This window comes from Sarcophilus harrisii, chromosome 5, assembly GCF_902635505.1.
Source record: "Sarcophilus harrisii chromosome 5, mSarHar1.11, whole genome shotgun sequence".
Lineage (NCBI taxonomy): Eukaryota > Metazoa > Chordata > Mammalia > Dasyuromorphia > Dasyuridae > Sarcophilus > Sarcophilus harrisii.
Genome location: NC_045430.1, coordinates 77,558,786 through 77,581,788, shown reverse-complemented (window position 1 = coordinate 77,581,788; position 23,003 = coordinate 77,558,786). Strand labels below are relative to the sequence as shown.

At 33.2% G+C, this 23,003-nt stretch overlaps 1 protein-coding gene across 4 annotated transcripts in view; it reads right to left on the bottom strand.

Annotated features, from left to right (window-relative positions):
• Positions 1 to 1,802: 1,802 nt before the first annotated feature.
• Positions 1,803 to 23,003, bottom strand: part of TAFA2 (TAFA chemokine like family member 2) — a 539,444-nt gene continuing 518,243 nt past the window's right edge. For 3 of the 4 annotated variants that reach the window (XM_031940952.1, XM_031940950.1, XM_031940951.1), the window contains one exon: positions 1,803 to 4,132. In XM_031940952.1, the coding sequence (XP_031796812.1) occupies positions 4,121 to 4,132 (12 nt within the window). In that variant the 3' untranslated portion in view covers positions 1,803 to 4,120. Of the gene's footprint in view, positions 4,133 to 15,731; positions 15,971 to 23,003 lie in introns of all 4 variants that reach the window. The other variant, XR_004229940.1, reaches the window with a different exon arrangement.

Genomic DNA, 23,003 nt, shown 5'->3' with positions numbered 1-23,003 from the left:
TTGGAAATAAAGAATCAAAGAATTGTAAACAAAATCAATTGGGGAATGACTGAAAAAATATGAAGTGTGAAATAGCAAAATAGTTAATAGAGTACTGGCCTTGGAATCAGGAAGATATGAGTTAAATTATGGCCTCAGACATTTATTAGCTGTGTGACCCTGGTTCACCCCAATTTCATCCAAAAAGAAGGAAGGAAGGAAGGAAGGAAGGAAGGAAGGAAGGAAGGAAGGAAGGAAGGAAGGAAGGAAGGAAAGGAAAGGAAAGGAAAGGAAAGGAAAGGAAAGGGAAGGGAAGGGAAGGGAAAGGAGGGAGGGAGGGAGGGAGGGAAGGAAGGAAGGAAGGAAGGAAGAAAGGAAGGAAGGAAGGAAGAAGGAAGGAAGAAAGGAAGGAAGGAAGGAAGGAAGGAAGGAAGGAAGGAAGGAAGGAAGGAAGGAAGGGAGGGAAGAAGAGAGGAGAGAAGGAAGAAAGGGAAATATGTGTGAATATAATGGAATATTACTATACATAAGAAATTTTGAATGAGAAATTCATACAAAATGGGAATAACTGTTTCAATTGATGCAGAATAAAGGTGAAAAAAATTGAAGAATTGGCTACAATAAAATAAATGAAAAGATTATTTAAAAAAACCAGTGAAGATGGTGGAAAACAGATAAGTGTACTATACTCCTTATCGTGGTTAGAGGATTACGAAGAGAACTTGTATAGGTTTTCCATTGTGATCACTATTTTTCTTTCACACAAGATAAAGTTCAACCTGGAAGGATGTGGCTTTTTTTTTAAGAGAAAAAGCATCAATAAAATAAATTTCATATAGAAAAAAGTACCAGTTAATAACTGTATTATCTCTTCCTAATTTTCATAAGTCCCAATTATTTATGATTACACTTAGCTCCAACAAAGAGTCTACTGAATGAGGACAATGAATAAGAATCAGCTTGCCTTTGAAATCTTGGAGTAGTTTCCCAATTCTTCTCTACCAACCCAGCTAGAAAACAAATAGCAGATTTGAGCACTTAGAGAATATCTCCTAAGGAAAAAGCAGGTCACAAACACTGTATTTTGCCAATAGACTTCTATTGAAAATAAAGTTGTCATGGTCATATGTGAAAAATATAGACACTATAAACTCCATAGAATTCTCAGAAATCAAACTCTTACTACCCTCTATTTTAATCAGAGAAGCTCACTATTGTGGCTTGCTTTAATAGATAACTCAACATGTTATTTTTAAAAAGGCCATAGTCCATGTGTATTTGATGTGTTGAATCTTTCTTCGCATAGATCAAATGATAATACATAACTACAAGAGCATCTTAAACCATTTTCAAAGGAAAATTTATACTATGTATTTGTGGTAACAGTACATCATTGCCGAGAGAGGTGGGCTTAGGGCAGTGCTAAATCTGTTCAAATGGTTTTATTTAGAACATAACAAATTAAACATCATAATCTTGTGGAAGTGGCAGAACTTCCCATGGACTTTTATTTAGAAACTCATTAAATAATTTTGCCAGGAATAATATTAATGTAGAAATTTCCCCTAGGTAGGAACAACAAGAAGTATCTGGGTAGCACAGTGGGTAGAACATTGGACTTAGAATTAGGAATATCTGACTTCCAAATTAGCCTTAGACATTTACCAGCAATGTTATTCTGGGCAAGTCACTTAATTACTTTCTGTTTCAGTTTCCTAATCTGTGAAACAGAGATAATAATAGCATTTACCTTTGGGGATGATTATGAGGATAAGATGAGATAATATTTGTAAAGCACTTTTTTAATCTTGAAGGCCTTTATAAAAGTTAGCTATTATTAGAGCTAGAAGCATTATTAAAATAAAAGAGAAATCACATCCCCACTAGTGTACATCCAAGAAGGGGAGTCAATTTTATATCACAATTTTATTCACTTTTTCTGAATAGTTCACAACATTAATCTACTGGGGATAATCTAGTTAGAATATTTGAAAGTCCATTTATTTCACCTATTGATATGCATGTGTTACACTTGTATATAATACAGAATTTCCAGTGTTGTTTTCAAGAAGAGCCAAAGGAAACAATATGGAGAAGCATGATGCAGAATCAAGAACAAATGGGGGCCAAATGCATAGCCCACAAAATAATATAGTCTTCACTTTGCATTGTTCCAAAAAAAGGGATAATCCTTCAAAAGATGTTCTCCCTCCCCAACCCACATGCCTTTCTGCCCAATTCTATACAGCTTATTGAAAGAAAAAAAAACATTCAGAGCCAGCTAGCTGGTCCTAATAACCACTCTAATTAAAATGGAGGCAGACACACATCTCTTTCCCTGGAAATGTTGATGGTGTGCAATATTCTTCAGTACAATGCTATAAGTCTACATCTCCAATTTAGCTTCCAATAATTGTTACGTTTTACCTCTCCTGAACAATAAAACAGCAGAGGTAATGAATTGGTCTTGGAAAAGTGTTGCATATAGTGAATTATCAAAGCACTCCAGGGTGCGCATCCATCATGGAACCCAATTTATGTCTAATTGGCCATGTCAATGAGTTGTAAAAATAAAAAGATTTTCCCTGCTTCTCCAGCATATTGATGCCTCATGCCAGCTGCTTGAATGAGCTTGCCCACACAATTATTTTCAATAGGCCCACATCTGTATAGTCTTCATGTTTGTTTACAAAATATAAGTACTGAAGTCCCACCCTCTTCATTCCCACCTGCAGAATTATGTAGTAGAAATGATACAGAACAGGAATGCAATGTCCATTCTCCTCTGCTTCCATGCTACAAGTGGAATATAGCAAATGGAGTATAAAATTATACATTCTGTAATAACTTAGAAAACAAGTTCATAGATGTTTAAGGCTTTTTAAATATTTAGAAGACTTTTTGTGGAACAGCAAATCACAAATTCAAAAGCTAGCCACTAAAATGCAGAAAAAATTCTGGCCTAAGAAACAGTTTGAGTTGGATAACTGTAAGCAAATATTTGTGAACTAGAGACTGGGAGAAGTGAACTCCTTCCTCTATCAACAGAGAGACTTAGCAGACAAATACATAAGCATCCAGATCACCATTTTGTTCAAGTCAGAGACCTCTTTTGAAAAAAGAAAAAAAGAAAAGAGAGAAACAAACACTAAAAGGGGTTTTAAATGAATATCATCTAAGTTCAGCATTATAAACTGGCATGCATCCCTGGCAATTTTTAAAAATCAGGACTACTTAATATTAATGACAGATTATTTTTGATTGGTGTAATTGGGGGGGGGGGAATGGCACATTAAGGAACCAAAGCACATAACACACTTTGGGGGAGAGAAAAAAAAAAGAAATCTGAAAGGAAATGTTCTAAAGTCAAAATATCTTATAATAAATATGGCACTCTAGCTCTGACCACTACTTATTTAACTGACAAGGAGCTAGAGGAGTCCATTTGCCTTAGGGAAGGAAAGATGCTGCTTGTCTACACATTTTATATGATTGATGTATCAGATAACTATTACTTGCCAACAATCATCATTAACAATAGATATATATTTCCATTCCTATAACAAAAGCAATTTTAAGATGTTAAAATATGTAGGCTTTGAGAGTTCCAAGATTAAGAGACAAATCAAAAAGTCCAAATGTATGCCATGCCAGAGGACAAGTTCTACAGAAGAAAGATTATTAAAGGTGTGTACAGTCCCACCAGCCAATGAAACATAGAGTTCAGGAATGGAGACCAGCCAGTGTTTTGTAGACTGCTTTCAGAAGCTTGAAAAGCAATTACATCTGAAGTCAAGAACTCAAGAGTTTAGCATCTCTTTCATCATCTTCCAGCATATCAACTCCTTGGATTGCAACTTTAAATTCTTCTAGCATGTGCAATTTATAAGTGTGAATTGTCTAACCTCTTTGAGAGCTTCACAACCCAAAGAAGTTCGTAGTTAATTTTGTAGAAGTTTTGATCTCAAAGGGTTGCTAATTGCAAGCCAAGAATCCCATTGGGAAAAATGTGAGGGTATTACCAAAGGGTATACTCCCCCCAGTATAAAAAGCTTCCTTCTGGTTGATCTCAAGTAATACATTCCGGATATTGGTTATGTTTAATGTTCTCAGCCTTAGAACTGGCTTGATTTGTCCTTAGCTAATGGGTTACCTGCAAAGGAAAAAGAAAATATAATTAGCTTTTCATCAACAAGTAATAGTTTTTAAGAAACTGAGCACAATATAAATGCAGCATTATTGGAATAAGAAAGGTACGCAGAGTGCACATGGACATGAGTCTCAAAGTTCTGAAAGTTTCTCTTTCAAACCAAATCCATAAGTTTACAGGAATTGGAACCAACCATCTGGTAAAAACTTCTTCTTTAAAATATTTATTACACATTGTAATTAAATTATCTACAAAGTGAGGAAGAAACTTTCTCAGTCATTCAACTGACCTAAATTATTGGACTTGACTACCCTCTCATTTGGGAGAAGAGAGAGCTGGGAGGTCATGGAGCTGGAGGAGAATGGAGTCTGAGAAGAGAGACTTTAGAATCCATGAGATGGTTTTGCAACTGTCTCACTATCATGTCACACTAAAGATGAATACAGGATACAATGAATCCAAAGACATTGCATTTCATAAAATGAATTTTATCTGAACATATACCGTTATTGTTTGTTTTGGAAGACTCCTAGATTTTCCCACTGTTGTCAATAGAGGAAGCAACACTGAGCTCCTGCTCTGTTTTTGTCTGCTCCCTAACAGTATTTGAAAAGAGAAAACATTTCAACTTATAGCCCTCATTCTTTTATTATTGAAGTGTGTTTACTTCTACAGTACCCCATTTGGTCCTAACTATATTTTTGAGTTTTTTAATTAATCAGAAAGACAACAGAATTTTAGAAGAAATATATTTATTCATGGGAGTGAATGATTACCCCATTTTTCATAGTGTCCAGAGGTTTTCATAAACTTTAATAGAGTAGAATTATTCAAGCAAATTCAAAACACATGAACTACATAGCTAGAGGCAAGTAGAAGGAATATTTCAGAGTACCTATACCTAAGTAGATCTTAAAATATGAAGACTATGTTGGGAGAGGGTGGAGATTAAAACTAAAGTATATGCATATTATATATATATATATATATATATATACACACTCATATATAGTGTATGTATCATATGAATTTTATATAAGAGAAATATTTCTGATGTGTCTATATCTACAATTAGCACCTTTATCCTTTTTTATGTCAGGGAGGAGCAAGTTTTTGTGGAAGGAATATGAAAACAAACAAGATGCTATGAAAAGAATTATAGCTTTAGAGTTAAAAGACCTAGTGTTTAATCTTGGTTTCTCCTACTTAATAGCTGGACCTGAAAAAAGTCTCTTTCTCTCTCTAGATCTTTTTCATCTAATAAAGATATTAGACTTGCTGATGCATAAGGACCTTGCCAGCTCTCATATTCTGATTCTATACTAAATGAAATCCAATAATTATAACTAAATAGGATATATGTTTCTCTCTCTTTCTATTTTTGGAAATGAGTCATTTTCCTTTAGCATTAAAACTTTATCATTAGCAAAAAATGTTTGCTAATGTTCAGAACAGAACTAGTAATAAAAAAGCAATTAAGGTATGCTCCAAAACTTTAAATTTTCCAATGCTAGTTTAGAATAATGCTTAAAAAAGAAATGAAATTGTGATAAATATTTTGCAGATATAGTTGGTTATAAAGCAAGGTCAATTTATTTTTGTCATTAGAATGAAAATTGTTATTAACATGTTCAAAATATCTGCCCCCTACCTCTGCAGTAACAGTTAGAGCACAGAAACACTTTCATTCAAGAGTTGGAAAGGGACATCTGACACACAAGGCATATACAATATTGACATTTAGAAACATTTGCAGAAAAAGTATGGTGGGTCTCTTATTTATATGTGTTGTATTGAGTTTAAAAAAAAGTGAAAGTTAAAGGAGAGGGTAATGTAGATCATTTATAGTAACATTTGGAGTTGTATATTTGTCCTCCAATTTTCCATGGTGTTTCAACAAAATAATTCACATTCTTCAGTCTGTCCCTCTAACACTTCATGAAGTCATTCCACACGATTGTGATGGAATTGGTCCTGGGTGGATTTCAATTTTATAAATATGCGATTCTTCAAATGCAATCTTCAAGATTGAACTTTGAAGATTGCATTTGAAGAATCACATATTTCAACAGGAAAGTTTTCAGAGGTTGATAATAGTTGTTGATCACTGATATCAATCTAAAATCATTACTAAGTCATGACTCCTTCAGTTATTAATTTATTTAATTTTTCTTAATAAAATGCTTTAAAATTTGAATTTTCAACTTAAAGCACAGAATTATAGGTTGGATTATCAAAAAATAAAATATGCTACATTTTATGTTTAATTGCTATTAAATATTTTCTTAACACTATACAGGAATATGTTATTGTTATTTTGTTTTGGGAACAAAAGAAAGTGATAAGTGACATTATGCTCTCTACTCCTACACGAAGTAGTGACAATTCCTATGCTTAATCAAAGACTCTCTAGCATATTAAATGTTAGGGTAAGGTAAGCTAGAGATAGATCATTCTTTGTGTGAGTAAAAGTGGGTATGTTTTTCGTGTATTTTTAAAAATAATAATCTAATCTCACACGAGGGAGGGAAGCCTATTTTTAAAAGCATGATTACTAAATGGAATGTGAGTCAAAAGGAGTAAATAAAGGCCATACTAATAAATATATTTTACAAGGAGGATACATAATTATGGAAAAGAAATAAACACCAACCAATGAATTTCCATTTTCAATCCAGCATAAGTAAATCATGCATCTTTCAGCAAAAACTCTAAATGGAACATTCATGTTCAAAGATTTGGTCATTCTGAAACAAAATAACTCTTCTAAATAGTAAAGGTTATTCTAGATAATGGGGTAGCAAGGTAGTATATTGCATAGAGGATAAGCCTTATGGTCAAAAAGTTGTGGGTTGAAGTTCTATCTCTACATGCTTTTTAACCACGGCCTTGAAATTTAAACATGCAGTGTCTGAAACTCTATGTTATAGATGAGTTGCTACTCTTATTTGTGGAAGAAGTTTCCTACATCAATAATATCAGAAAAGAAAAAAAAATTGTGTATCAAAAAATACACAAATTAAACATTTTGATATGCACACTCAATGTAGTACTTAACAATTCAAAAACAATGTATTAAATGTAAAAATTAGCATATCAAAGTGGATAGAGGACTGGTCTTGGTGTAAAAAAGAGCTGGATTCAAGTACTTCTAGCATTTATTAGCTATAAAGCTATGGACAAGTCACAGGAACTCCCAGTGCTTCAGAAAACTCAAGGATTTAAATAACAGAGGAGCTCCTGATCTACACTGATGGAAAGAATTTTCCACATTAGGAATTTCTCCAAATTATCACCCACCCAAAAATAAATAAATGAATTAAAATGTAGGTATATGATTAATTATACTTAACTCTTTCACTTTATTACAAGAGACCTCTCAGGAAGTAGGAATAAATTATAAATGTATGGAATGTAAAAACAAACTATATCAGTAAAACTTTTTAAAAGAAATTAATAAATGTATGTGTATGATTAATTTTATTAAACAGTTTTACTAGGATGAAAGAGACATCTCACAATGTAATAGTAATCTATGAAGGTACAGAATATAAAAAATCCAAAATATATAATCTTTTTAAAAATAAGAAAAATTGATTCATCAAATATAGGGGCTTCCCCCAGTACTTTTTTATTTATGTCCCATCTACTCACCCAAAAAGAAGTAGAATTTTTGGCCTATCTATTTATTCAACAAGAAATATAAACTTAAAGTCAATTGTTTTAAGAAAACAAAATTTAAATATAAATTTTAGACCTCTTCCACGCTGGGTTGCTTGAGCAATATTGAGACTGTGAAACATTTTAAAATTACTACTGCTTAAAAGTAAGATTTTTAACATAAAAAAGAAGTGTTGTCACATTCTCATGGCTCAAAACCACTGACCTGATTTGTTAATCTCTTAACCCTCAAAACTTCACTTTGGGAAGAGGCCAAATATTAGATTTATTTTCCATGAAGGATTTTCTTGGAAGTTTTCAGTAACTGAAAGCAGAATATTGCTATAAACTGGGTTTCCCAGAGAGAGAGAGAGAGAGAGAGAGAATAGTACTTGCTACCATGAATGCAGACTGTCTTCTGGTTCTGGGGGCAAGAGATAAAATAGTGCACAGCACAAGGGAGAGAAATGGTACTCAGATTGTTATTGTTATGCCTTGAGCTTCATACACTATAATCACCAGCTCAGTAAATTTCCCTTCCCTAAGGCAATATTTTACACAGCTGTTCTTTTTTGTGTAAATCTTCCTTGTGTGTGCTGCACATCAACCCTTCTGGTTTTTGAAAATGGTCTGCTGCAGAGAACATGCAAAGGGAAAAATAATAACGTTTGTTGCTCCAGACAAAAGCACAAAATGATACAGGGAATGACCTGCCAGCAGAAAAAAAAAAGGAGCTAATCTGCTTCCTTTTAAAGAACTGAATTAATGTTTAAGGTTTCAAAATGCATTCGATATTTTTTTTAATTCTAGTACATTTTTTAGAGCCCTGAAAAAATTAATATATTTCAAAAAAAAAGTTTGATAGAAGCTCAAGTTTCATGCATAGTTTAACCACTGAAAATGAGAAAACAAATAAGTAATGGCAGGAGAGAAATTCAAAATAAAAGAAAATATGGAACTCAATGCAATTATCATTTGGTCATTTGTTTTTAAAGGTGACTCCATGCTTAATTTTGTTTGAATATTCTCTTAATTTGTAGGTAAATTGAGGAGGGAAAGATATCCCATTAGTCATTATTCCTACCCACCCCTTCCTAGATAACAATATACCTTTCTAAAATGGGTGAAAATTTTAAAATACATCTTTACCAATTCTACAATTCACTTTCACATTCAAATAACACAATTCTGCTAAAGCGGGAAAACATTGAAAAGTGTGTCTTTTTCTTGTTTCTTTGCATGCATACACTATGGTTTTCTAAATCATTTCCTAAATCATTTCTAAATCTAAAGATTAGATTATTTCACATTCTTTCTGTGAAAGTATTTTTTCTCAATAATAATAAAACATATTATATTTTGGTATAGTTTTGGATGTGGTAGTGTTTCTTTCTTTTTGGTTTTGGTTTTCCCCTAGAGGTGGAGGGAGGTAGGATCTAAACTTATAATTTCACTGATGTAGGAAATGTTGATGATTACATTCCCTCTATCAATGCAGATCAGCAAGTGCCTACAACTTAAAAGAGTTTAAGAGGATTGCTTGGGATACTCAAGAGGTTAAATTTGCCCACTGTCATACAGTCAGTATTTGTCAGCTACTCAAGTTGGATCCAGTTTTCCCTCAAATTAAAGCTGATTATCTCTCTATTGCACTATAGTGAATCTTCCCTCTGTCCCCAATAATGTTATTGATAATACTTATATTGTAACACCATGTTATTATTAGGTAAGATCCCAGTATCATTGTGATAATGATAACATTTTATAACTATCAGCAAATATCTTACTATTCTTGATTAGTATGCAACTCTACTTTCTCAAATGTCCTCTTGCCTCTGTCCTTTCCAAAAAGATTGTGAACGCCTCAGAAGATGTGACAATTCTTTATTTTTCTTTGTGTCTCCAGCACTATACCATGCCTAGCATACAATAAGCACTTAATAAATACTTATTGATAGACTGTCTTTTTTATTTTAAATCTAGATGATAACTTAATATAGCTCTCCCTCAATTAAATCCAATTCATTTGCAGGTCAAGACATCACTCTCCTGATATCCTCTTTCAGACCTAAGGATGAACATGTCAAGGTTCAGACTTTGTAACTCAGAGATAAGGGTTGAAAATAGATTTGAAAATTTAATTTGAAAATTAAAATAGAATTGAAAATTCCTGAATGAGGAAAACCCCCTATTAAAGTAGTTCAGCACCTTCTCTGCCATTATAATCTTAGAGAGGAATTCTTTACCTGGGGTTCATAAACTTGTGTGTGCATTTAAAAAAAATACTTTGATGATAACTGTATTTCAAAACAATGAGTTTACTTTGTGATCTTATGTATTTTGTGTATTTTAAAATATTATTCTGAGAAGAGATCCATAGCCTTATCAGACTACCAAATAACTCCATGACACAAAGAAGGCCAAGATTACAGTTATTAGAAAGTTATTTAGGGCACTGAAATGTCATTCAGGATTACTGGCAGGACTTCAAGTTGGCTTTAAAATCAGCTCATTATGCACTAAGTCACACTATCTCTCCCTTTGAAATATATTTTAAGAAATTCAGAACTGTACACTCACTAGTTTGGCACAAAATTGGAAATTATGTTCATACCAAAGTCTTCTCAACTTTTGCTAATTTACCTTAGGAATGACTGCCTAGATATTTGCTTTACATTAGTTATTTTCCATTCCTAGAAAATGTATTCATTTCTAGTCATTAAGCACTTTTGAGGGGATGACAAGGATAGGATAAGGATGAAGGAAAATAAATCTTCCAGTCAATTGGGCTGACTCCATTAATCAAAGTAACCAGAAAAGTGAAATATCTACTTCATTACATAGATTTTCATCCTACCACATTGACCTGATGCGTAAAAGATATATTCTTCCCCTGATTTGGTCATAAAAACCTGTTACGAGGACCCACTGAGCAATTCCCACATTCTTAAGGATGTGAATTTGACCTGTGCATAGACATTAGAGAGGAGAAAGGGAACTATAAATATTGAAATTGATTTCATAAGGAACTAGTTATATTTTCACTAAAATGCTTATGAAATTTGCATAAACCTATAAACTTGCATTGTAAATTCAATCTTCATTAGGGTAGCAATGTAGCAAAGTGGGTATTTTTTCCCAATAGTGATGTAGGACCCCTGTAAGTTTTATTGGTAATATTGTTTTGAATTGCTGAACTCTTCAGAGACAACTATCATTTCAAATGGAGAAAATACATTTTAAAAAATCTTTCAATACAAAATTCATCTGAAATATAGCTTTTATTTGATAAGAGGAGGTGGGAAGCTAACATCTTCACTCCTTTTAATGCTGGTTTTAATGAATTTATTCATTTTTAGACTTAGTATCTTTTTAATGCTAATGCATTTTTTGACTTGGCTGTTAAAAGTACAATGGATTAAACTCTTATTTCACATTCTGAGTACCAAAAGTACATTTAAAGCATAATTATTCTGCAGAAGATGACTTTATCACTGAAGCTAAAGAGAAGATGCTGTATGGGTGGGACCAACTGTATATGAATTCACTTATTTCATTTTAAAGCAACTTATATGAGGAAGTATTAACATGATATGAATATGTTAATTTAACTGAGTAAAACTTTAAGAACCTGACCTGGAAATCTTTGTGCCCATAAAACCACATATAATCATATTTTAGAAGAGGAATTACACTAGGAAAAGAAATGATAAATTATTAACTTAATGAATAAGCATATATCTAATTCTATGACAAAACAAATATATTTTGATCTTCAAGCTATCAGAACTATTTTCAGGCATCCAGTAAAGTACTGATTTTGATGCCATAATTTTATTTCCTCACCCAAAACAAGATTGGAATAACCATTTATTTTAATTCTTTGGCTAGGATTTCTACTAAAACATTCTAATTATTCTCATTTTTTTTTCTGTGAACTTTCAGTGGCACAAATGACCTTTGGCATTTAAAAGAAAATTTTCTGTTAACAATTGTGAATGTGTATGATAGAGTTATAGAATGATACACTTCTGAATTGGGAGGAAACTTAGAGGTAAATCTAAATCAAGTTACTCATTTTATAGAGAGTGAAACTAAGACCCAGAGAAATGAAATAACTTGTTCATGGTCACAATATAGCAAGCAGCATAACTAGAATTTGATTTTGACCCCAAATATTGATCCTCTTGCCCCTGTGCTTTGCTGCTCTGTAGGTGCCTAAATACATAATGATAAATATATGATTAATATTATACAATATCTATATATTATATGATATATATGATAGTGTGTAATGTGTGTATGTGCTTGTGTGTAATGTATGTATGTGCATGTGCATGTATGTACAAATAGGCTATCAGGATCCAGAGACAGAAATCTGCCAGATGTATCAAGAAGGAAGATCTCCTTGATGCAGTAATCTTTTCTTCTACAATCGTTGCTTTTTCTCCTTTCCTTTTTTTTGGGGGGTGGGGTGGGGGGAGAAGGTAATTGAAGTTATATGACTTGACCAAGGTCACATAGTTAATATGTATTAAGTGTCTGACTCTGGATTCCAGTTCAAGATCTCTTGACTCCAGGGCTGGTACTCTATCCACTGTACCATTTAGCTGCCACTTTTCCCTCTCTATTCTAGATATATATCTGTGCATATTCTAGAGAACTCTTCATGTGACAAAGGCATGTGAACAGCCCAAATGTCCACTTATCAGATGTGTTATAGAAGTACATGAGATATTGGTCAGAAAGTTGGATAAGTGACTTACATGATTTCTCATAATACTTAATATGATGTACATAGAAGACTGCTAAAATTGGAAAGAGCAAAAATCTGTGTTCAAACCTAGTTTTTGGCAGTTAATATTTTTTTATACCAACTACTTACTTAAGTGACTAGTTCTCTCACAGTCTCAGTTTCCTTCTTGGTCAGGGAGAGATAATAATATCTGTAATGATTACTGTAATAATACTAAAAATTTTAAGTATTACCATGATTCTACATACCATTCAATTTTTAGAATGCAGACACACAATTAATGGAAATAACCTTGGAAAATCTTGGAGTGTGAATACAGGGATAAGTTTTTTCTTTTTCTTCTTTTTTATTTGAATTCAGATTCTCCTGACTTTAGGACTCGTACTCTATTCATTGTGCCATCTAGCTGCCCCAAGGATAAGCTTTTTCTAAATAGTTTTTAAACTACTAGCTGTGCCATGGAAGCAAGTTACTTAATTTCTATTTACCTCAGTTTTCTCCATCATAAAATGGGGATAATGATAGCACTTACTTCACAGGTTTGCTGAGAGATAATAGAGACAATATTTGTAAAGTACTTAATAATAATGTCTGGCATATAGCAGGGATTATCCCCTTCCCTTTCCTATCAGAGTTCTGCATAATACATGAGATGGTTGGTTAACATCTTCCTGAAGACTTGGTTCTACTTCTATTGCTTCTGTTAACTAGCCTTGGATGAATAATCTAACTTTTCTATAACTCATTTCCATCAACTATCAAATAAGTAGGCTAAACAAAATTTCTAATGTCCTTTCCAGCTTTACCATTATATAATTTGTTTTTATTCTGTTTAGGCCAAAAGCTAAACTATTGAAGTAATAGTTACAACAGTACTTGGGTGGAGGGAACTTAAATAATCATATTAGAACACCAATCTAGAGTGAGCTATTGCCATAGACAAAAATCTGTCAACAATTTCTAGCAGCTTCCTGTACTCAACAAATGAAGATCTAGGCTGGTAATGAATCTCTTGAACAGATGGACTTATGTTGTTTCTTGGAACTTTGAAAGCAGTAGTACAGCATGCCCACCACCAACTCTTCTGCATGAGTCATGAAAGCAGATGACAGTTTGCATCATCACTTAGGCACATTCATGCCCTCTAGAGCAGAGAGGAGCTGATTCTCTTTGGATGACTTTCAATATTAGCAAAACAACTTTTCCTAGGCTCCTAAATTCATCTGGATTCAGAGGAAGAAAGTTAAGGTTTTTCTTTTTCTACTCAGACCTTCAATCCATATTTCTCCTGGTTTGGTTTTGTTTTTTCATGGTAAACAAAGAAAGTTGACTGGACCAGAATATGATAGGATTAAAGAAAACCATTGCAGAAGCATCAGAATAACAAAGCCAAAATCCCTTTAGGGAATCTGAGTCAATTTTTTCAGATATTGACTTTGCATACGTGTACACTTCTCACATTATAAATGAATCTCTAAGTAGATTCAATCGAGATGTACTTTACAAGATAAACTGGATACTAGATTTACTTTTTAAAATATATCCAATTCTAATTTCTAGGGGGAAAAGCAAAGATGATGGCCTGTATCAGGTTTCTCCCACCATCACATCTCTGTACCTAGACATATCCCCACTTCAGTCCTTTCCCCCATGGAAAGTAGATTCTGTGTTTAATCAACAATGCTATACCCATAAGGAACCCACTTCTTATTTTGCCTGAGAAATGGAGATTGCATTAATATTAACAAGAAGCAAAAATTGAGAGAGGAGGGAGATTGAGTCCAAGAAAAAGTCTTTTTTAGTTTACTAAAAGAAGGTCATATTTTACTGCTTGATATATGGTTTCATTTACTTAATTCTGTCCAGTAGAATATCCTGGCAGGCAGAATTGTTTCTTTTTGAGCTTAGTACCTCTACCAATTAGGATAGTGCTAATAAATGCTTATTGATTTAAATTGAATTGAATTGAATTGCTTTAGATCAAAGATGTCAAAAATGCAGCCACAGGCCCATAATAATCTCAAACTAGATAAAAATGATGTAAATTTTTAAAATACAATAAAATATAGGTAATAGAACATTTTAAATCTAACTCAATAACTCAATAGACAACCTGCTGGGATTCTTATGTAAGGATTAGTGACCTCCACCACACCACTCCACCCCCCCTTTTTTTTTCTCTTTTTTGCAATTGACACTACTGGTTTGAATGACTGGATAGAGCATGATCAATTGAACTAATAAAAATAATTTTTGTTAACCATCTTGCAACCTATTTTCAACTAGGATCCAGGATCATTCATTCAGCTCTGTGTTGGATTATAAATTTAGATGAAGTAGTATGGTTCAGTGAAAAGAGCAACAGAGTTGAAATAAGAGAAAATAGGTTCAAAGATCATGTTTGTTGCTCACTACTCGAGTGACATTAAGGAAATCATTTAATTACTCTGTGCCTCAATTTCTTCATCTGTAATATGAAAGAGTTGGATTAAATAACTTCTAAAGTCCCCTCTTAGCTCTAAATCTAAGGTCCCATTAATTTCTAATTGTCTGCATCTTGATGTGCAGACATTTATTTTAGTGTTGGAGAAATCTCAACTGAGCCTAAGGGATTTGATTGGGTCAGAACACAATCTTCATTTGGTTGACAAAAATTAAATAGAAATCCAGAGGATTATGTTCACATTCAAGACAGAGGATCAGATGGCTTAATTCATTTCACACTATTTTCCTGAGTTAATAGATGTTTTCAGCACTGACAAAGGCCAAGGAAGACACCCTCATAGCTTGTATCACCCATTATTTAGCTTTTGAAAAAAGAAGAATACAGAGAAATGGCAACTGATGGTGTGAGATGTCTAATTGAATAGACCAAGGATTACAAACTGGTTTTTGGTGACCAATTGAGTTCATAGAATAGAGCAAGGTCAGTTCACTTCTGTTCCTATCAGCAAAAAAAAAAATATATATATATATAAAGCAATTTTCCAAAGAAAAGAATTCCTGTAGGCAGCAAAGTATTTCCTTCTTTGTTCAATAAAAGGGAGGTCTGTCCTCTAACCCTCCCTCCCTAAAGCTTCATCAAATGAACCAGAGGGCCCTTAGAAAGCCGGAATGCCTGGAAGACTAGCAGGAGCTATGATAAAGAGGATGTCATAGTTAATCCCTTGAAGATGGTGTACACACCTGCTGCTTTGTGAGAAATAAACCAGGACAGGAGCACATTTCTGGAGTGGTTTTGACTCAACGAAACTTCTGGCCCTTCCTTAGAATCCGACCAACACTAGAATTCATCACAACTAGTGCTCTAACGTAGAGCCAGAGTGTTATTTTGTGTGTGGAATAATCAAAAATTGTCATCGGGCACAGCAGAAACCTTCTCTTTCTACTTCTCCATTCGGACTTGAAGAGTTTTACACGTTTGCCTAAGGAATAAACACATGTCAGGTACTCTACTGTTCAAATGTTATTTATACATAACAAACCTGGAGGAAAGGGGAACATTTTTACTTTAGAAAAACAAGTGTAAAGTGACAAAGTATTTCTTTTTTATTAGCAAAAATAATGTCTTTTATCCCACCCACCCCTTAAAAGTGCATCATGGGAAAGTTTTTTTGTTTTCTTCAGAATAAACAGGTTTGTTGAATTTTTTTGGTCCATCTCAAAACATTACTTCAGTTTCTGCAAAGAAATTACTACTTTAGCTGGTAACATATTGATTTTTAAACTTGAGAATTAAGTTCAAGAACTTCACAAATTTAAAATTAAAATAATACCCACATGCATTGGTTAAAACAAAACAATTTTCACAATATTTGGTACAAGAATAATAATGACCCTTCCTTAGAGTTGATGAGAAATGAGTTAAGAATTGTAAAAAAGGAATATAGCACAGGATATAAATACAATTAAATCTAAGAAATGAGAGGACATTGCGCTTAACATAACAGAAGGGTGGCATCCTATAGACATTAATAGATAGCCCACTCACAGTTTCCTAAAGAACCTCAGAGATATAAAAATACCATGATTCAAGTTTTACAGAATTGAGGAGTTTATGTGGACTGGGTAAGTTATATAATATAAAGGAAGTTTTGCTAAACAAAATGAAAGCTAAAGGACTAAAAATTTTCAGTATTGAAAGAAGAATTTCTTCCTTCCTTTTAATATATTTTACATTGGATCATAGATTTACAGCTGAGAAGGATCTTAGAAAACTAGTCCAAGACCCTCATTTAACCCATGAGCAATCTGAGGTCCTGAGAGGGTCAGTGCATTTCCTCAAGGTCACCTAAGTAGGTAATGACAAAGCTGGGATTTGAATCAAGGTCTTCTGACCTCAATCCTATACTGTTCTATCTCTTCTTCACTGATCCTGAAATGAATATGATGGCAACATATCTGAAGAAAATATGTCATGGAATAGCATATTCAATTATTTCTATTTCCCACAGGAAGTTTACTTCATGTATATGGTTGTTCCAAACCAAGTCCATTGTTAAACCAATTATTAAAATAGTTTATATGGTTTCTACCAATTTTGTACTATGTTTATACCACTTATCTGGTAATGTATTGATTTTTTTAACCTTAGAATTAAGCTCAAGAACTTAATGGATTTCATATTAAAATAAATTCATAGGACCATTGAAAAAAAAAAAACATTCCTCCATCATCCATAAATCTATTCTTAACCTATCCACTATTCACTAAGATAGTACTTTAAGAACAAAAAGACTTTATGTAGTACTTTAAGTTTTGTTAAGACTTTACAAATATTATCTCATTATATCCTTACAATTCCTCTATCATCCATAAATCTATTCTCAACCTATCTGCTATTCAAATATAGTCCTTTAAGTACAAAAAAACTTTATGCAGTACTTTAAGTTTTCTTAAGACTTTACAAATATTATCTCATTATATCCTTACAATTCCTCTATCATCCATAAATCTATTCTCTACTTACCCGCTATTCATTAATATAGTTCTTTAAGTACAAAAAGACTTTATGTAGTACTTTAAGTTTTGTTAAGACTTTACAAATATTATCTCATTATACACTTGCAATTCCTCCATCATCCATAAATCTATTCTCAACCTACCCACTATTCACTAATAAAGTACTTTAAGATTTCCAAAAATATTTTACAAATATTACTTCATTATATTCTTATAACAAGTTTATGGGGTAAGATGTTATTATTATCATCCCCAATTTACATATAAGGAAACAGAAGCAGATGTAACTTAAGTGACTGGTCCAGAATTACACATTAACTATCATTTTTGAACTTTGATCTTTCAGATTCTAAGCCCAGCATTCTGTGCAGTGTGGAACTATGTGGCTCCAAAATAATATTTCTTTTTTTTTTTAATTTAATAGCCTTTTATTTACAGGATATATGCATGGGTAACTTTACAGCATTAACAATTGCCAAACCTCTTGTTCCAATTTTTTACCTCTTACCCCCCCCACCCCCTCTCCTAGATGGCAGGATGACCAGTAGATGTTAAATATATTAAAATATAAATTAAATACACAATAAGTATACAGGACCAAAACGTTATTTTGCTGTACAAAAAGAATCAGACTCTAAAATATTGTACAATTAGCTTGTGAAGGAAATAAAAAATGCAGGTGTGCATAAATATAGGGATTGGGAATTCAATGTAATGGTTTTTAGTCATCTCCCAGAATTCTTTTCTGGGCATAGCTGGTTCAGTTCATTACTGCTCCATTGGAAATGATTTTGTTGATCTCGTTGCTGAGGATGGCCTGGTCCATCAGAACTGGTCATCATATCGTATTGTTGTTGAAGTATATAATGATCTCCTGGTCCTGCTCATTTCACTCAGCATCAGTTCGTGTAAGTCTCTCCAGGCCTTTCTGAAATCATCCTGTTGGTCATTTCTTACAGAACAGTAATATTCCATAATATTCATATACCACAATTTATTCAGCCACTCTCCAACTGATGGACATCCATTCAGTTTCCAGTTTCTAGCCACTACAAAAAGGGCTGCCGCAAACATTGGTGCACATACAGGTCCCTTTCCCTTCTTTATAATCTCTTTGGGATATAATCCCAGTAGTAGCACTGCTGGATCAAAGGGTATGCACAGTTTGATAACTTTTTGAGCATAGTTCCAAACTACTCTCCAAAATGGTTGGATTTGTTCACAACTCCACCAACAATGAATCAATGTCCCAGTTTTCCCACATCCCCTCCAACAATCATCATTATTTTTTCCTGTCATCTTAGCCAATCTGACAGGTGTGTAGTGGTATCTTAGAGTTGTCTTAATTTGCATTTCTCTGATTAATAATGACTTGGAGCATCTTTTCATATGACTAGAAATAGTTTCAATTGCTTCATCTGAGAATTGTCTGTTCATATCCTTTGACCATTTTTCAATTGGAGAATGGCTTGATTTTTTATAAATTAGAGTTAATTCTCTATATATTTTGGAAATGAGGACTTTATCAGAACCTTTGACTGTAAAAAGATTTTCCCAGTTTATTGCTTCCCTTCTAATCTTGTCTGCATTAGTTTTGTTTGTACAAAATCTTTTCAGTTTGGTATAGTCGAAATTTTCTATTTTGTGATCAGTAATGATTTCTAGTTCTTTTTTGGTCATAAAGACCTTCCCCTTCCACAGGTCTGAGAGGTAAACTATCCTGTGTTCCTCTAATTTATTAATAATTTCATTCTTTATGCCTAGGTCATGAACCCATTTTGACCTTATCTTGGTGTACGGTGTTAAGTATAGATCAATGCCTAGTTTCTGCCATATTAGTTTCCAATTTTCCCAGCAATGTTTATCAAACAGTAAGTTCTTATCCCAAAAGCTGGGGTCTTTGGGTTTGTCAAAGACTAGGTTGCTATATTTGTTGATTGTTTTATCCCTTAAACCTAATCTATTCCACTGATCAACTAATCTATTGCTTAGCCAATACCAAATAGTTTTGGTAACTGCTGCTCTATAATATAATTTTAGATCTGGTACAGCTAAGCCACCTTCATTTGATTTTTTTTTCATTAATTCCCTTGAAATTCTTGACCTTTTGTTTTTCCATATGAACTTTGTTGTTATTTTTTCTAGGTCATTAAAATAGGGAGTCTGATTGGTATAGTGCCAAATAAATAGATTAGTTTAGGTAATATTGTCATCTTTATTATATTTGCTTGCCCTATCCAAGAGCATTTAATATTTTTCCAATTGGTTAGATCAGACTTAATTTGTGTGAAAAGTGGTCTGTAATTTTGCTCATAAAGTTTCTGATTTTCCCTTGGCAGATAGATTCCTAAATATTTATATTATCAGTAGTTACTTTAAATGGAATTTCTCTTTGTAACTCTGACTGTTGGATTTTGTTAGTGATATATAAGAATGCTGATGACTTATGTGGGTTTATTTTATAACCAGCAACTTTGCTAAAGTTGTGGTTTATTTCTAATAACTTTTTAGTAGAATCTCTGGGGTTCTCTAAGAATACCATCATGTCATCGGCAAAGAGTGATAATTTGGTTTCCTCATTGCCTATTCTTATCCCTTTAATTTCTTTCTCAGCTCTTATTGCTAAAGCTAGCGTTTCTAATACAATATTAAATAGTAACGGTGATAGTGGGCAACCTTGTTTCACTCCAGATCTTATTGGGAATGGTTGCAGTTTGTCTCCATTACATATGATGCTTACTGATGGTTTTAAATAGATGCTGCTGATTATTTTAAGGAAAAGTCCATTTATTCCTATACTCTCAAGTGTTTTAATAGGAATGGATGTTGGATTTTATCAAATGCTTTTCTGCATCTATTGAGATGATCATATGGTTTTTGTTAATTTGGTTATTAACATGGCCAATTATATTGATAGTTTTCCTAATATTGAACCAGCCCTGCATTCCTGGTATAAATCCTACTTGATCATAGTGTATTATCTTGGAGATGATTTTCTGTAGTCTTTTTGCTAATATCTTATTTAAGATTTTAGCATCTATTCATTAGGGAGATTGGTCTATAATTTTCTTTCTCTGTTTTCAGCCTACCTGGTTTAGGTATCAGTACCATGTCTGTGTCATAGAAGGAATTTGGTAGGACTCCTTCATTCCCTATTTTATCAAATAATTTATATAGCATTGGGGCCAATTGTTCTTTAAATGTTTGGTAAAATTCACATGTAAATCCATATGGTCCTGGGGATTTTTTCTTAGGGAGCTGTTTAATTGCCTGTTCTATTTCTTTTTCTGAAATGGGACTATTCAAGCAATTTACTTCCTCCTCTGTTAGTCTGGGAAGTCTATATTTTTGAAGGTAGTCATCCATTTCACTTAGGTTATCAAATTTATTGGCATAAAGTTGAGCAAAATAACTCCTTATTATTTCTCTAATTTCCTCTTCATTGGTGGAAAGTTCTCCCTTTTCATTTTTAAGACTACTAATTTCATTTTCCTCCCTCCTTTTTCTAATCAGATTTACCAAAGGCTTATCTATTTTATTGGCTTTTTCATAGAACCAACTCTTAGTTTTATTAATTAGTTCAATAGCTTTTTTACTTTCAATATTTTTAATTTCTCCTTTTAATTTTAGAATTTCCAATTTAGTATTTAATTGGGGGTTTTTAATTTGGTCTTTTTTTAGTTTTTTTAGTTGCAAGCCCAATTCATTAATCTTTTCTTTCTCTGTTTTATTCAAGCCTCTAAGGATATAAAATTCCCTCTTATTACCGCTTTCTTTTGTGAAATCTTCTCTGATCTTCCACTTACTAGTACAGTTATCCCTTTCATATTGCATGAGTCAGGGCAGTGGCACCCCACAATCTGGAAAATTTACTTGAAATTTTTTGGCCCTCCCTTCAAACCAGGGAAGAAGTCTGAATTATTATAGCATTGAAAGAGAAAATGTTGATATTATGCAATATATTTTATGCATTTCTGAATTTCTAAACTTTCTCTGTCATCTGTTGGCCTTCACATATTATCTGCCACTTCCACAAAATTACCCCAAAATCCCCACTTCATTTCTTATATTGACCCACAATATATCAAAACTGTAATGGGGAAAGTTATTATGTAGAAGGGATAACTGTATTCTCCTACCCTCATCAAATAATGTTGTAATGACTTATCTTACAGAAAACCTTCCCAAGAAAATGTCCTTTGAATTCAGATACACCTTTTCACCATGTAAAGTAATAATCATAGGATCATAAGTTCACAAATTTAAAAATTAAAGAATATTAGAGGTCATCTAGTCTAATCCATTCATTTTACAGGTTGTTTGTTCCATACTCCTATTTCTTGGGTAAAAGTCAGGAGACTGATAAGAGCCTGAGGAGGAAAGAAGAATAGGTGTTTTCAGAAGGAAAAAAAATGGATAGTGTATAGACTCATCCTGAACAAGTAAGAGGAACAACTAGATGACCTAACAGGTCATTCCCTCCATATTTAATTTATTTGATTATTCCCATGATTCTTTGGTTTCAAAACTTGACATTATGGATTTGTATGGGTCTTGACATTCAGATTCACATTTAAGTCTCTGATATTCAAATTTATTCACATTTAGAAATGGTCTGATTTTTTCAAATAAGATAAATTCATGAAAATAATAAAAGGAGAAGATAATGCTGCAATGTGATGCTTTAATTAGTATTAGGCTAGCCCCTTGGGATGTGAGAAATGTCCAAATGCATAGATCAGAGTTGATCCTGGCATATATATTATAGCTAACATTTCAGTTAGCTTAATTTTTTAAATGTGCTTCTATCTTCAAGGAAGGGTTTTGTCTGGAATATTTAATATAGACAACTATCCTGCTTTTGTTTAATATGATTTCTCTAGGCAGCTGAGACGTCCCACACTAAACTTACTGCAAAGAAATATACCTGAAAAATCTAGTTAAGGTTGGAAGAACTAAAAAAAAAAATTATAGCACACCCATCCTCATGTTGAATATAAGTATGATTATAATTACAAATGAATTCCAAATGTCTCTGTCTCTCAATCTCTGTCTCTGTGTGTCTCTGTCTCTCTGTCCTTTTCTCTGTGTCTCTCTTTCTATCTCTCTCTCTTTCTCTGTCTCTGTTTTTCTCTTTCTATTTCTGTCTCTATCTCTACCTCTCTGTATGTCTCTTTTTTCTGTCTCTCTTTCTGTCTCTCTCACTTCCTGTCTCTCTTTTCTCTCTCTGTCTCTCTCTCTCTCTTTCTCTCTCTCTCTCTCTTCCTTCCTTCCTTCCTTCCTTTCTTTCTCTAACTCTTTCCATTTCTGACTCTCTCTCTCTGTCCCTCTGTTTTTCTGTTTCTCTTTGTTTTGTTTCTATCTCTGTCTTTGTCTGTCTCTGTCTGTCTCCATCTCTCTGTCTGTCTCTGTCTCTCTGTCTCTCTCTCTCTCTCTCTCTCTCTCTCTCTCTCTCACACACACACACACACACACACACACACACACATACACATA